Below are 15,469 nucleotides of genomic sequence, written 5' to 3'. Positions count from 1 at the left end.
GTTTTGCCTTTCATTAAATGATTATTATATTAGTTTTTTCTACAGCTTTAAACAATCTGAGTGCACACCAACATAATACTATTCATTAATGCCAGATGTAGTGGTACACATCAATAATCCCAGAGGATTGGGAGGCTGAGGCAGGAGAATCCCAAATTCAAACCCAGCTTCAGCAATTTATCGAACCCCTAATTATCTTAGTGAGACCTTGTCTCAAAATAAAGAATAAAAAAAGCTGGGAATGTGGTTTAATGGTTAAGTGCCCCTAAATTCAATCTCTGGTACCAAAAAAAAAAAAAAAAAAAAATTACTAGCTCAAGGCTGAGGCAAGAGGATCACAAGTTTGAGATTAGCCTAGGTAGTTTATAGCAAGACCTTGTTTCAAAATAAAAACAAAGGGGCTGGGGTTGTGGTCAGTGGTAAAGCGCTTGCCTAACATGTGCAAGGCCCTGGGTTCAATCTTTAGCACAACATAAAATAAATAAAATAAAGATATTGTGTTCAATACAACTAAAAAACAAATATACATTTTAAAAAAGAGTTGGACATAACTCAGTGGTAAAGCACTTGTATAGCAAGCAGGAAGTCCTGGGTTCAATCCCCAATACCACCAACAAAAATTTCATTACTGGCTGGGAGCATAGGTCTACGGCAGAATGTGTGAAGCCCTACTTTAAATCCCCACCACCAAAAGAAAAAAATATGTCATTTCTTATTTTCCTTTTCTCATATAAAGCCAAGGCAATTAGTGATTTGTGAGGGTTATAAACCCTGATTCATAAAAAGTCCCAGTTCTGACAGAACATACACAGTCACTACCACCTTTCAATTCTAATGTGCCTCAGCAGACTGACATAGTGGTCACTGCTGCCAAATCTCACTACTCCCTCATCACCTTACCACAAAAGGAAATTTTCAGGCATGCTATAATTGTTCTGTTAGACAAAATTAAATATTTAATAAGACTATCTTAAAAGTATGTTATTCTGTTATTCTAGAGACATCATTCTCTAGGCCTCCTCTCCTAAAACCATCACCACCACACTCACACACACAGTACACACGCAGGCTGCAGATTAAATAAATGTCTGAACAGCTAGGCAAGGTGACGCACACCTGTAATACCAGCTGTTCTGAAGGCAGAGGAAGAAACATTTCGAATTCAAGGTCAGCTTCAGCAACTTAGTGAGACCCTGTTTCAAAACAAAAACTAAAAAGGACTGGGACTGTAGCTCAGTGGTGAAAAACCCCTAGGTTCAGTCCGCACCAAAAAAAAAAAAAAAAGAAAAAGGAAATTCAAAAACCCCAGATCCACTTTATCTTCATCCAATTACCTATCTCTAAAAAGAAAACTTATTTCAACAATTAAGAGTAATTTCTTTAGGGCTGGTGGCTGGGGCTCAGCTGTAGCACACTTGCCTGGCATGTGTGAGGCACTGGGTTCAATTCTCAGCACCACATATAAATAAATAAAATTAAGGTCTATCAAGAGCTAAAAAAACAATTATTTTTTTTTTAAAGAGAGAGTGAGAGAGAGAGGGGGACAGAGAGAGAGAGAGAATTTTAACAATTATTTATTTTTTTCTTAGTTCTCAGCGGACACAACATCTTTGTTTGTACATGGTGCTGAGGATCGAACCCCGGCCACACGCACGCTAGGTGAGAGCGCTACCGCTTGAACCACATCCCCAGCCCCCCCAAAAAAAATTTTTAAAGAATAATTTCTTTAAAGAAGTTAGCTGTCTTTGCAAACTTCTTTAGGATTCATTGCTTCTCTAGGCTGATAAAATTCCTGCCCATATTCAATTTCCCTGTAAATGAATCTTATTCCTAACGAATTATTTTTCTAAAAGGACTTCAATAATTTTACCTTACATACTCATAGAGCTGGGTTACCAAAATAAAGAAATCAAAAATTTCAAGTTCATTACATAAAAACAAATCCAAGGGCTGGGGATGTGGCTCAAGCGGTAGCGCGCTCGCCTGGCATGCACGGGGCGCTGGGTTCAATCCTCAGCACCACATAAAATAAAGATGTTGTGTCCGCCGAAAACTGAAAAATAAATATGAAAAACTTCTCTCTCTCTTAAAAAAAAAATCCAAGACTTTTAATAAATCCTGATGTTATATTTATCTACAAAAATCTATAATCCTGATTTTTGTATTATCTCAAAATCTAAAATATTTTTAACTACAAGTCTTTCTTGAAATTCAATTGTGTTGGGCTGGGGATGTGGCTCAAGCGGTAGCGCGCTCACCTGGCATGCGTGTGGCCCGGGTTCGATCCTCAGCACCACATACCAACAAAGATGTTGTGTCTGCCGAAAACTAAATAAATAATTAAATAATCTCAATCTCTCTCTCTCTCTATTTTAAAAAAAAATAAAATTAAATTAAAAAAAAAAAAAAGAAACTCAATTGTGTTGAATGCAATAAGTCAAATAACATTTTCTTTTCAGGCCATCTAAACCATCAAAAGGGGGCTGGGGTTGTGGCTCAAGCGGTAGCGCGATCGCCTGACATGCATACTGCCCAGGTTTCATCCTCAGCATCACATACAAACAAAGATGTTGTGTCCACCGAAAACTAAAAAATAAATATTAAAAATTTTCTCTCTCTCTTAAAAAAAAAAAGGATAATCTTTTAAAAAAATAAAAAAGTGAAAATAAATAAAACATCAAAAGATCTTTATTCTAACAGGGCAGCACTATTCATATTCCTAGATGAAGCAACTAAAAACACTTCTTAGGGGGCTAGGGCTGTAGCTCAGTGGCAGAGTGCTTGCCTAGCATGTGTGAGGCACTGGATTTAATCCTCAGCACCACATAAAATTATGTCATCTATGACTAAAACAAAAAAAATTTTTTTAAATAAAGATTTTAAAAAAAAATAAGGGGATGGGGATGTGGCTCAAGCGGTAGCGCGCTTGCCTGGCATGCATGCGGCCGGGTTCGATTGTCAGCACCACATACAAACAAAGTTGTTGTATCTGCCGAAAACTGAAAAATAAATATTAAAATTCTCTATTTTCTCTCTCTCTTTCTCTCTCTAAAAAAAAAAATTTAAAAATAAAAAAATAAAAACACTTCTTAAATTGTGTAAACTGTCAACAATAATTTTTCTACCAAAACAAAAAACAAATTAATTAGTATTCATTATTTAAGCTTTTTATGGAAATATACTTTTTTAAAAGCACTTAGCTTGGTGGCATATGGCTGTAACCCCAGGAGGCAAAGATAGGAGGATCGCAAGTTTGAGGCCAGCCTCAACACCTTAGAAAGGCCCTAAGCCACTTAATAAAACCCCATCTCAAAATTGGGGTTGGGGGACACTGGGGATGTAGCTCAGTGGTAAAGCCCTCCTGGGTTCCATCCCCAGTACCACTGGGGGGGGGGGGGGGGAGGAATATCAAACTGTAAGATACCTAAATGGAAATATAACTATCCTTCCAATATATTTTGAAGACTTTTCATATGAAAGAACAGGATCCAAATCAATTTACATAAAGCCTTTTTGGACAGATAGGCTGTGAAAAATATAGCACATTGCATATGTACAACTGAATAAATACTAACACTAATATTAACATTAGTAAAAAAAACATTATTAGAAATGTTTTTCTAGAAAAAAGCCTGACTCATTCATTTTATAAATGCAGAATACATATTACAACAGATAGGTTAAGTATAAAGTATAATTAAATGGCAGTACTCTTTTTCTTTTTTTTTTTTTTAAGAGAGAGTGAGAGAAGAGAGAGAGAGAGAGAGAGAGAGAGAATTTTTAATATTTATTTTCTAGTTCTCGGCAGATACAACATCTTTGTTGGTATGTGGTGCTGAGGATCGAACCAGGGCCGCACGCATGCCAGGCAAGCGCGCTACAGCTTGAGCCACATCCCCAGCCCAGCAGTACTCTTTTTCTAAGAGACAGGATCTCACTATGTTAACTCCTGGGCTCACGGGATCTTCCTGCCTCAGTCTCCTGACGAAAATTTTTAAAAATTAAAAGTAATATCTTTTATAGAACATACTGTATTAAATATAAATCCTTAGAGAGTTTATGTACACAGCCCATCAAAGTCTGTATAACACCAAGATTTTGATTAAAGAGTAACAGTATTCAGGACTGGGGTTGTGGCTCAGTGGTAGAGCACTTGCCTGGCACATGTGAAGCACTGGGTTCAATACTCAGCACCGCATACAAATAAATAAATAAATAAATAAAGGTATTATGTCCACCTACAACTAAAAAAATATTTAAAAAAAAAAAAAGCAACAGTATCCAGAATTTGCCTCCATTTATGAAATTAAGATACCTTTAAACACTTGAAAAAGAATGAAAACAAAGGACTTCCCTTTAGTTTGTTCTCTGTATTTCATCAGCAATTGTACATCAAAGACTTTGGAGAAGCAACAGCTAAAGATTTATAGTTCAATATTAAAATCTTTTTTTATTTGTGTGCACACCTATCCAACCTACATTAAGTTATTACCATTTACTTTGAAACAGAGCAAAATTAAGTTCTTCTGATACATATTGAACCAAACACAAAGCAAATTTAATTGAAAACAAGATAATGCATGAAAAAATTTTTTTTATAATAATTGAAATCTCATTACATTATAGTATATCAATTCAAGTAAAACATTCAATAATCTTAGAAAGGGGAGATTTTATTTATTTTCCATTAAAAAATATAAATCTAATCATATGTTTTATTATTAAAACTAGATTTATGGAGCTGGGGCTGGGGCTGGGGCTCAATGGTAGTACATGTGCCTGGTATGTGTGAGGCACTGGGTTCGATTCTCAGCACAACATATTAAAAAAATAAAGATCTATCAGCAACTAAAAAATATTTTTAAAAATAAATAAATAAAACTAGGTTTATTAAGCTAGTCATAAATTTTCAGGACTATAAATATGAATGCCCACTCAAGATCCATTAAAATAATAGTTTCTATTACACACTATATATCTTTATAACACATATACCTTTTACAGAACATTTGGAGAAAATAAATTTACAGACAAAATATTATAAAACTAGCTTAATTTATATCTACAAGTATTTAAGATACTAGTTGACTTAGAAGTTAAGACATTAGCATTAATATCAACTCTGAATCACATCAAATAATTCATGAAAAAGCAATGAATAAATCCTCCCTTCTCACCTGGTCTGTCCAGTTGTTATGTTCCATTCTTCTCGCTGACCAGTACTTCGAGATTTCGATTTGTCTTTGCAAACAGAATCTGGTTGTTTCAAAGTGCGTTTGGCTGGAGGAGATACGTGGCTATCACTTAAACTACCATCAACTTCAGCTTTCTGAAAAAGATCATTAAAAATTTATTTATTATTCCCATTAAGAAACAAAATACTTACTATTCTTGGATAATTAAGGAGAGTATTTTTTTCAACCAGTATGTATTGACCAAATCATACTACAAATATAGAAAATATAATTATTTATAAATATAGAAACAAGAAAGGAAGGAAGATTAAAATTATAGCTAGAGGCCAGGTATGGTGGCAAACACCTATAATTCTAGCAGCTCAGAAGGCTGAGGCAGGAGGATCATGAGTTCAAAGTCAGCTTCAGGAAGATTGAGGCCCTAACCAACTCAATAAGACTCTGTCTCTAAATAGCTGGGGGTGTGGCTCATGGTCAATGCCCCCAAGTTCAATCCCTGGTACCCCCCCAAAAAAAAATTATAGCTAGAAAAACATATTTCATTTATTGGTTTTAATTTGAATTAAGTTTCAAGAAAAGGTGTATGACTGCTTGGGATACTTACATATCTTTCTATAAGATAATGCTTCAAATGTCCTAAACTCTGGTGTACACTTCCCAAAATACAGGACAATTTATATTACTATTTATATTACTAATTTATATAAATTATATTTATATTTTACACTATATTTATAAATTTTAAATTATATTTTAAATTATATTTATATTATTTATTTATATTTATATACATTATATTATACTCTTATATTATATTTATATAAATTATAATACAATTTATATTACTAATCCTCACAATCAGGAAATCAACACTGGTATAACGTAAAGCCAATCAACAAACATTCAAATTTTACCAAGTGTATCAACAATGTCTCTCTGATCCAAGATCCTATCCAGGAACATATATTGCATTTAGCTATCAGATCTTCCCTCCCCTGCACCCTGGAACAGTATTTCAGTCTTGCCCTATCCGTCTTTCATGTCTTGACTGTAAGAGTACAGACCTCTCATTTTCTAAGACAACCCTTCTCTCTGGGTCTAGCTGATGTTCTTCATAATCAGATTTAGGGTACACATTTTGGAAAGACTATATGGAAATAATGCCTTGCATACTATATCCTTCCTATCACTAAGGATGTTAGCCATGATGGCCTGGTCAAGTTGGTATCTGTCAAGTTTCTACAATGTAAAGTTACTATTTTCCCCTTTTTATCTGGTTAGATATTATTCTGATAACTCACCAATATTCTGTTCCTGACCAAATCTCTCCCACTAACTGGGTGGCAACATACTTTATATATGAAGAGAGATATGAAAAATAGTGGTATATATGTGTAATAAAAATTATAATGCAAAAAAAACAAAGTACACATATAAAGGCATGAATTGGTATGAACATACTCTATATACAAAGATATGAAAATTGTACTTTGTGTAATAAGAATTGTAATGCATTCCGCTGTTACGTATTTAAAAAAATAAAATCAATAAAACTAAAAATAAATAAATAAATAAAATAAAAAAAGGCTTGCGTGTGCTCAGTGGCTGGTAGAGCAGCCCTAGGTTTAATTCCCAGTAAAAAAAAAAAAAAAGAAAGGAGGAAAGAAGGAAGGCAGGGAGACAATTAGAAATTCTAACAGCAAGGCATGGAGGTGCGTGCCAGTCATCCCAGCCACTCTGGAGGCTGAGTTGAGGCCAGCCCCAGCAATTTAGTAAAGCCCTATGCAACTTAGTGAGATCTCAAAAAGGGCTGGGATCAAACTCAGAAAGTTAAGGGTCCTGTGTTTTCTTTCATATAGGGAAGCTAGAGAGGAAAAAGAAAAAGAAAGGTGGGAGTGAATCTCCTAAAAATCAAAGGGAGAGCAGCAGAGGAAAAGAACAAAGGGATTGAAGGTAAGGAGAGAAGGGGAAGATGCTGGAGAGTGACAGTGATCAAGTTATAGTGTTACATTGTGTACATGTACAAATATGTAACAAGTCCCATCAATATGTACAACTATAATGTACCAATAAAAAAAAGTGGGGAAAAAAACAGCATGGCTAATGTTAATGAATGAATAAAGATTCTGAAAGGCAAAAAAAAATATGGGGCTGGGTATGTTGCTCAATAGTTAAGCACCCCTGAGTTTCAATGTTAAGTACAAAAAAAATGAAATTTTTAAATTATGTAATAATACTTTATTAATAAAAGACTTTTTTTTAATGATACAATTCCCTAGGCCTTTGCTTTCTCCAACACCATCCTTTAAGAGAGTAAATACTGGGCTGGGGATGTGGCTCAAGCCGTAGCGCGCTTGCCTGGCGTGTGTGGGGCCCAGGTTCGATCCTCAGCACCACATACCAACAAAGATGTTGTGTCCGCCGAGAACTAAAAAATAATAAATATTAAAAAAAAAAAAAAAAAAAAGAGAGTAAATACTAAAGCTCGAAGTAAGTGAACTAGCTCAAGGTCTAGCCCACATAACTAACAAATGACTAATCAAAAAAGCCCCTAGAACTTTGGTCCTTTTGTTTCCAGTGCAGTTTTCTTTATACTACCTCAGATACTCTACCCTAGGATATTTATAGTCTCCCAAGGTTATGTGCCTTAAAGCTGACCTAATACAACTACTCATCCTAGACATTCTTTACTCCAAATATGCCCAATGGCATGGGCATCATCTGCCTTGTAGCTCATTAAAAATGCAGAATCTTAGAGCCGGGCTCCGTGGCATGTGCCTATAATCCCAGTGGCTTGGGAGGCTAAGACAGGAGAATCCCAAATTCAATGCCAGCCTTAGGAATGGCAAGGCACTAAGCAACTCTAAATAAAATACAAAATAGGGCTCTAAATAAAATACAAAATAGGGCTGGGGATGTGGCTCAGTGGTCGAGTACCCCTGAGTTCAATCCCCAGTACCACAAAAAAGCTACACAGAAATGCAGAATCTTAGGTTCCACACCTGGCCCTACTGAAAATGAAACCATTTTAACCAGATCCACAGATGCTCCATGTGCACATTAGGCTTTGAAAATCATTATTATATAACATACTGAAAACTTAGTCACTGAGAAAACAACATCATGTATTCTAAGCTAAGGTATATTTGTGAATTAGAAATTAATATATATAAACTACTTTAGATCTCCATCTATTTATTTATTGTGGAATGCTTGGGATTGAAACCAGGGACTAGTGCGTGTTGGTCAAGTGTTCTACCATTCAGTTACACCTACATCCGTCCTTTGCCAATTTAGATACTCCAAGCCAACATTATTCCTTCTAATAAAATCACTTCAAGACCATCTCTTGGGGCTGGGGAAGTGGCTCAAGCGGTAGCACGCTCGCCTGGCACGAGTGTGGCCCGGGTTCGATCCTCAGCACCACATACAAACAAAGATGTTGTGTCCGCCGAAAACTAAAAAATAAATAAATAAATATTTTAAAAAAAAAAAAAAAGACCATCTCTTCAATACCATTCTTTCATGAAACCATCCTGAAGAATCAAACCTAAATTGATGCTTTCCCCCTATTAGCTACAATATTTATATATAAATATTTCCACAAACTTATCTGATCAAACTCTTTTTTTCATAGTTCATCTGCAAGTACTACAGTTTCCCAAACATACTATGGAAACAAATATTATATACTATGGAATTAAACACAAAACAAAATAGTAAAATATCTGATGCCCAGCAATTTTTAAAACATTCTCAGTATGTAAGTCTTTGGACATCAAGTTCTATTCAGGAGTTAGTCTCAAACTGTTGTCTATATAATTACCTGAATTAGAAATCACCTGTATTAGTCATCACAGCAGTATAACCTGCTGAACTAGAATCACTGGATGTAGAACATTTTAATGAGGGCCTCCAAATGATGCTTAAGCACAAATTTGAGAACCACAGGGAAACAACATAGTTTAAGCATGATATGAGGTACATCATCCTAACTGCTGCACTGTACTGGCATATTTACTGCTCTTATTATGAGAGGGTTTTACACCTTACTTGGCTCTATGACAGAGACCTAGGAATGAATTGCATTACAAAAAGCTCCTTCTCTCCAAAGCAATCTAGGGATTTCAGTAAAGCAAATAACCAAGTTGCAAATAGTTACAAAAATAGTTACTTCTGTACTACTTAATTAACTTCAACTTTGGGGAAAGCTTTAATCTACACCTGATAATAACAATTCACCTTTAATAGGATGATCAAAATGCTCAACCTTAATTTTTTCATCCTCAAAGCATTTTACTAGCTAATTATAACCTAACTCTTCCTTTGAGGGAAGGCGTTACTAGTTTCATGACAAAGATATTTCAAAAAGATTATGCAAGCTACCCACAGCCATTTAGTAACCCGTGTCAAAGTCATAACAATCCATAAGTAGGAAAGGTATCTAAAACCAAGGGAATCATTTCATTTAACAAACATTTATTGAGAACCTACTTGACCTCAATAGATTATCTACTGGGCTACTAAACAGTTATAATAACAACAGTTAATAATAAATTATACAAAATTCTGTTAGCCAAAAATGAGAAACGACAACTACTAGTAGAGACAAAGACATCATAATGATGTGGAATTTAAAATGATTATGTAGAAGGCTGGGGTTGTGGCTCAGTGGTAGAGCGCTTGCCTAGCACATGTGAGGCATTGGGTTGGATCCTCAACACCACATAAAATAAATAAATAAAATAAAGGTACTGTGTCCATCTATAACTAAAAAATATTTATTAAAAAAATGTAGAGTTTTCTATGGCAATGGAAAAACATTTTGTAACAATTTAATAATAGAACACATAAAATAGTAGAGCATGATTCAAGGATGACATAACTTTTAAGGCAAGCATAATAGTAAAAATCATCAAATGCTACAAGAGGTAAAAGTACAATGAAAGGATATAATAATTCCAATTTAATGTTTGTCCTCAACTTTCATTTTCTGAAATAGATCATTTTCTCCAATATGGAGAAATAATTTTCTCAAGTCTAAGTATCTCTTAAGGCATACTTTTCAACTACCACAAATATTGACCACTATTCTGCCACAAATCTTATAAAATTAAGCAATAGAACTTGATAACAAGGAAACAGAACAATTTACATTGCTCTGGTTTTCAAGGAAGATATCATGTCCAGATCCATATTTGTCAGAAATTTAGAATTTGGGTTTTAATCTAAAGACAAAAAGAATGAATCTAAGATCATTTTAAAATAAGAAAGTCAAGGAAATAAGTGAATTAGCAGACCAAATGATTGACAGTCTCATCAGGAATTACAAAAACAGAAACAGAAAATAAGAAATTGGTTCAAGAGTGCAGAATAACTAGATTAAAGATAGCCATATTCAAAATAAAGGTAATAAAAACAGGTACAAAAGACGGTTGTTGTTTGGGGTGTGGTTAGGGATAGCCGGAGAACAGTTATCGAATAAAGAAGTGTAACCTGAAGCCTGATTTGGAAAGACATGTTTGGAATATTTAGCCAAAAACCTAGAGAGATGTCTATCAGGTTGTGGGAAATGAAGCTCAGAGATGAAGTCAGATAGAGATGGACATGAAACAAGATAACAAAAGAAAGGATCTCAGGTAATACACAGAATAAAAAAGACCACGGGGGTAGAAGTCAAAACCTTAAAAAAAAATACCTACATTAAAGGAATGTGCAAAGAATCTATCATAGAAACCAGAGAAAAATATAATGTCTCACTAAAACAGCAGGGAAAGAAGGGCATGGTGGTGCATGCCTGTAATCCCAGCAACTGGGAGACCAGACTGAGGCAAGAAGATAGAAGTTCAAGGTAAGCCTCAGCAATTTAAAAAAACTTCTCAGCAACTTAGTGAGACCCATCTCAAAACAAAAAATAAAGAACTTAACAGAATCTGATAATTAGGGTACTCGTAATTAGGAGGGCACTGTTCCCTCTAAGAGGGCAATTTTTTCAAAAAGCTGGGTGAATGGTGAGAAAGTAGATAGAGAGAGTCTTAGAAATATCAGAATTAAGTGAGAAATAAAAGTTTAGTTAGAGAAGATAATGCTATGTGAAGTTAGCCAATACCAAAAAAACCAAATGCGGGAATGTTTTCTCTGATATAAGAAAGCGGATTCATAGTGGGATAGGGAGGGGGAGCAAGGGAGGAACAGATGAACCCTAGATAGGGAGAGGGGTGGGAAGGGAAGGGAGGGGACATGGGGTGGAATGTGATGGTCATTACTATCCAAAGTACATGTATGAAGACACGAATTGGTGGAATTGGTGTGAATATATATTGTATACAACCAGAGGTATGAAAAATTGTGCTCCGTATGTGTAATAAGAGTTGTAATGCATTCCACTGTCATACATAAATAAGTAAATAAATAAATACAGAATAAAAAAAATTTAAAGCGCTGGGGATGTGGCTCAAGCAGTAGCATGCTTGCCTGGCATGCGTGAGGCCCGGGTTCGATCCTCAGCACCACATACAAACAAAGATGTTGTGTCGGCCGAAAACTAAAAAATAAAACTCTTTAAAAAAAAAAAGTTTAAAGAAGTTACAAAGTAGATAAAAGGAATTTCTTTTAAAAATGATATAATGAGCCAGGCAGATCACAAATTCAAAGCCAGCCTCAACAATTTAGTAAGACCCTATGTCAACATAAAAAATTAAAAGGGCTGGGGATGTCGCTCAGAGGTTAAGCGCCCCAGGTTCAATCTCAGTACCAAAAAATAAAAATAGAAATAAAATGATAAAATGACATGTTTTCCTTTAAACAGAAGAGAAGAAACCATAGGAAAGAATAAGTATTATTTTAAAGAATAAACCAGGCCGGGCGCAATGGTGCATGCCTGTAATTCCAGCAGTTCTGGAGGCTAAGACAGGAGGATCCCAAGTTCAAAGCCAGCCTTAGCAATGGTGAGGCGCTAAGCAACACAGTGAGACCCTGTTTCTAAATAAAATACAAAGTAGGGCTAGAGATGTGTTTCAGTGGTCGAGTGCCCCTGAGTTCAATCCCTGGTACTAAAAAAAATAAATAAATAAGCTGGGCACAGTGGCACACACCTGTAAACTCAGCAGCTCGGGAGGATAAAGCAAGAGGATCCCAGGGGCACTTTACCACTGAGCTGCATATCCAAGTTTTTTTTTTTTTTTTAAACAGAGTCTCACTAAGTTTCTTAGGACCTTGCCTTTGAAAAGAAAACCTCAACAATTTAGGCCCTAAGCAATTTAGCGAGACCCTCTCTCAAAATAAAAAATAAAAAGGGTTAGGGATGCGGCTCAGTGGTGGAACACCCCTGGTTTCACTCCCCAATACCAAAAAATAAATAAATAAATAAATTTTAACTGATGAGAGAAAATCTTCAAAGAGACAAAAATGAGAGGAAAAAACAAACAGAATAGGAACATTTTCCCCAAAGTTACATCAGAAAGTGTATGGGTGCAGTCAATCTTTTCCAATTTCCTTAATAAGACAGTCTTTTTGTCTCTAGAAAAAAAAAGTACTCCAGCTTTCATGAGAAAGCTCAGAAGTGTAGTGGATTTTTCTTTCATTTATAAAAAGAATGCACAGAGGTAGTGGTTGCCATGACAGCAGAAAAGAAAACTCTGACCAACACTATTCTACAAAGTCCTGAAACTTCAAGCACACAAAATGTCCTGAGTTTTCCTCAAATATCCCAAGAGCAAGGATTACTAATTTGGTATTTCTAAATAATCCTAGGAAATATAGGCACAGAGAATTACACCTGTAATTTCAGTGACTAGGGAGGCTGAGGCAGGAGGATTATAAATTCAAGGACAGCCCCAGCAATTTAGCAAGACCTAGTGAGACTGTCTCAAAAAAAAAAAGGCTTGGAAATGCAAGTCAGTGGTAAAGTGCCCTGGGTTCAATCCTCAGTATCAAAACAAAAATAAAACCCAGCCAGCCCATGATAATCTAAAATACAGTTTTCTTCCAGATAAAATTTTCTAGAGGGTAGTTTTGTTCTTTTTATTTATTTATTTTTTTTTTTTTATTGTTGGTCTAGTTTTGTTCTTAACTTGAAAATGTTACTTACTTAAAATGAAAAAGTGACATGAATCCTGAAAACTGCCACTGACTTGGAAGTAAGAACCAATCCCATACTGCAGCACCATCCCTGACTTAAGACAGAAGAATCAGGTGAGGCTGTGAAAATAATAAATACTATACCCACCGGCTGACAGTAGATAAAACCGTCTCAAGAAGAGATACTTGTTAGGCTTTGTAGGAGTAATATAATTTTATAAATTTATTAATTATCTTCAGTGATTCATTTCTTCCACAAATAACATTTATTAAGCACCTATTTTTGTGATACTAAAGATATTCGTGATTGAGCAACCATAATCATATTAAAATTTAAACCAGCCTTAATAGTATATTTAAATTTTTTTTTTAGGGCTGGGGATGTGGCTCAAGCGCCTGGCATGCGTGCGGCCTGGGTTCCATGCTCAGCACCACATACCAACAAAGATGTTGTGTCCACCGAGAACTAAAAAATAAATATTAAAAATTCTCTCTCTCTCTCTCTCTCTCTCTCTCTCTCTCTCTCTCTCCTCTCTCACTTTTTCTTTAAAAATAAATAAATAAATAAATAAATAAATAAATAGTTTTTAAATTTTTAGTTGTAGACAGACACAATGTCTTTATTTTTTTTATTTATTTATTTTTATGTGATGTTGAGGACCGAACCCAGGGCCTCACATGTGCTAGGTAGGCAAGCACTCTGCCACTGAGCCACAACACCAGCCTCATAGTATATTAAATTTAACAGTGCTGAAGCCAGGCATGGTGGTGGTTGATGTCTGTAATTCCAGCTACTTAAGGCTGAGGCAGGAGAACTGCAAGTTGGAGGCCAGCCTCAGCAACTTAGTGAGACTCTGCCTCAAAAATAAATAAATAGATAAATAGATAAGAGGAGGAGACCGGAGCTCACCATGCAAGGCCTGGCTGTGATCTCCAGTATACAAAAAAAAAAAAACAGTGCTAACCGTACAGGAAAATGGAAAACAAATTTATTTAGCCTCATTGTAGAACAACTCTTTGACTCAAAAACCTCACTTTACCTGAAAGAGAAAGACATGTAGCAGGTCATTTCCTGCTACATTGTTTATTATGTCAAAAACATAAAGACAATCTGTGTACCAATAAAGGTTAAATAAATAATGATGTAATGATACAATGAGGGGCTGGGGATGTGGCTCAAGTGGTAGCGAGCTCGCCTGGTATGCGTGCGACCCGGGTTCGATCCTCAGCACCACATACCAACAAAGATGTTGTATCTGCCGAGAACTGAAAAATAAATATTAAAAAATTCTCATTCTCTCTCTCTCTCTCACTCTCTTTTAAAAAAAAAAGATACAATGAAATATTAGAAAACCCTTAATGATAAACTTATGAAAGAATGTACATGATAGTAGAAAATCAACTATCAGTAATAGCATATTTCTGGGTCAGTGGCCCATGCCTGTAAATCCAGCTAACTTAAGAGGCTGAAGGAGAAAATCTCGAGTTTGAAGCCAACTTGGGCAACACAGCAAGATCCTGACTTGAAAATAGAAATATCATATAGAATTTGATTCCTTATCTGTTTAAAAGTACAAATATAAACAACCCATACAAACATGTGCAATGGTCTGGAAGGAAATATCCAGCTTTAACAGTGGTTACCTCTAGAAACAATGAACTAGAAGATTTGGAGCAGGGAAAGGCTTTTCCTCCTCTTCTTGTGCATTGCCATACTTCCCAATATTTAAATAAAAACAAAATATTTTGCTACACAGCTGAGGTGAAGGGTCTTACATACTCTTATCTTCAGTGCATGGCACAGAGTAGTTACTAGATTATAGCAATTTAAAACACCACTTCCATTTGAACTGCTACTTTTTAAAAATTTCATGTCCTTGGACAAATATCACTTTCTCCCAATTCTCCCATCTAATAAATTTGGAGACTGAATTGAAATAATAAAAATTGGGGGAAAATAATTAAATATTTACTATACTGTAAAAATTTTTAACATAAAACTACCCAGGTTCATGAACTTGTGCTGCCAGATTCCTTCATTTGTGCAAATGTCTTAATGCATTTCTCCAACTATTTCTATGCATACATTTCCATTTCTGATAATGAATCATTGATTGAGAAAGTGTAGTTCCTTACTGCAGTTTTACTTTTTTTTTTATTGTTTTTTTTTCTTTTTTTTGCAGTTTTACTTTTTA

The 15,469-nt window shown here is 35.3% G+C and overlaps 1 protein-coding gene across 5 annotated transcripts in view; it reads right to left on the bottom strand.

Annotated features, from left to right (window-relative positions):
- Atad2b (ATPase family AAA domain containing 2B) overlaps window positions 1-15,469 on the bottom strand; it is a 139,782-nt gene that overhangs the window by 114,112 nt on the left and 10,201 nt on the right. For all 5 annotated transcript variants that reach the window (XM_005322644.4, XM_078029606.1, XM_021724653.3 and 2 more), the window contains exon 2: window positions 5,178-5,329. In XM_005322644.4, coding sequence (XP_005322701.2) covers window positions 5,178-5,329 — 152 coding nt within the window. The remainder of the gene's footprint in view (window positions 1-5,177; window positions 5,330-15,469) is intronic.

Source organism: Ictidomys tridecemlineatus, chromosome 12 (genome assembly GCF_052094955.1).
Source record: "Ictidomys tridecemlineatus isolate mIctTri1 chromosome 12, mIctTri1.hap1, whole genome shotgun sequence".
In the NCBI taxonomy this organism is placed as follows: domain Eukaryota; kingdom Metazoa; phylum Chordata; class Mammalia; order Rodentia; family Sciuridae; genus Ictidomys; species Ictidomys tridecemlineatus.
This window is presented reverse-complemented; position numbering and strand designations above follow the sequence as displayed.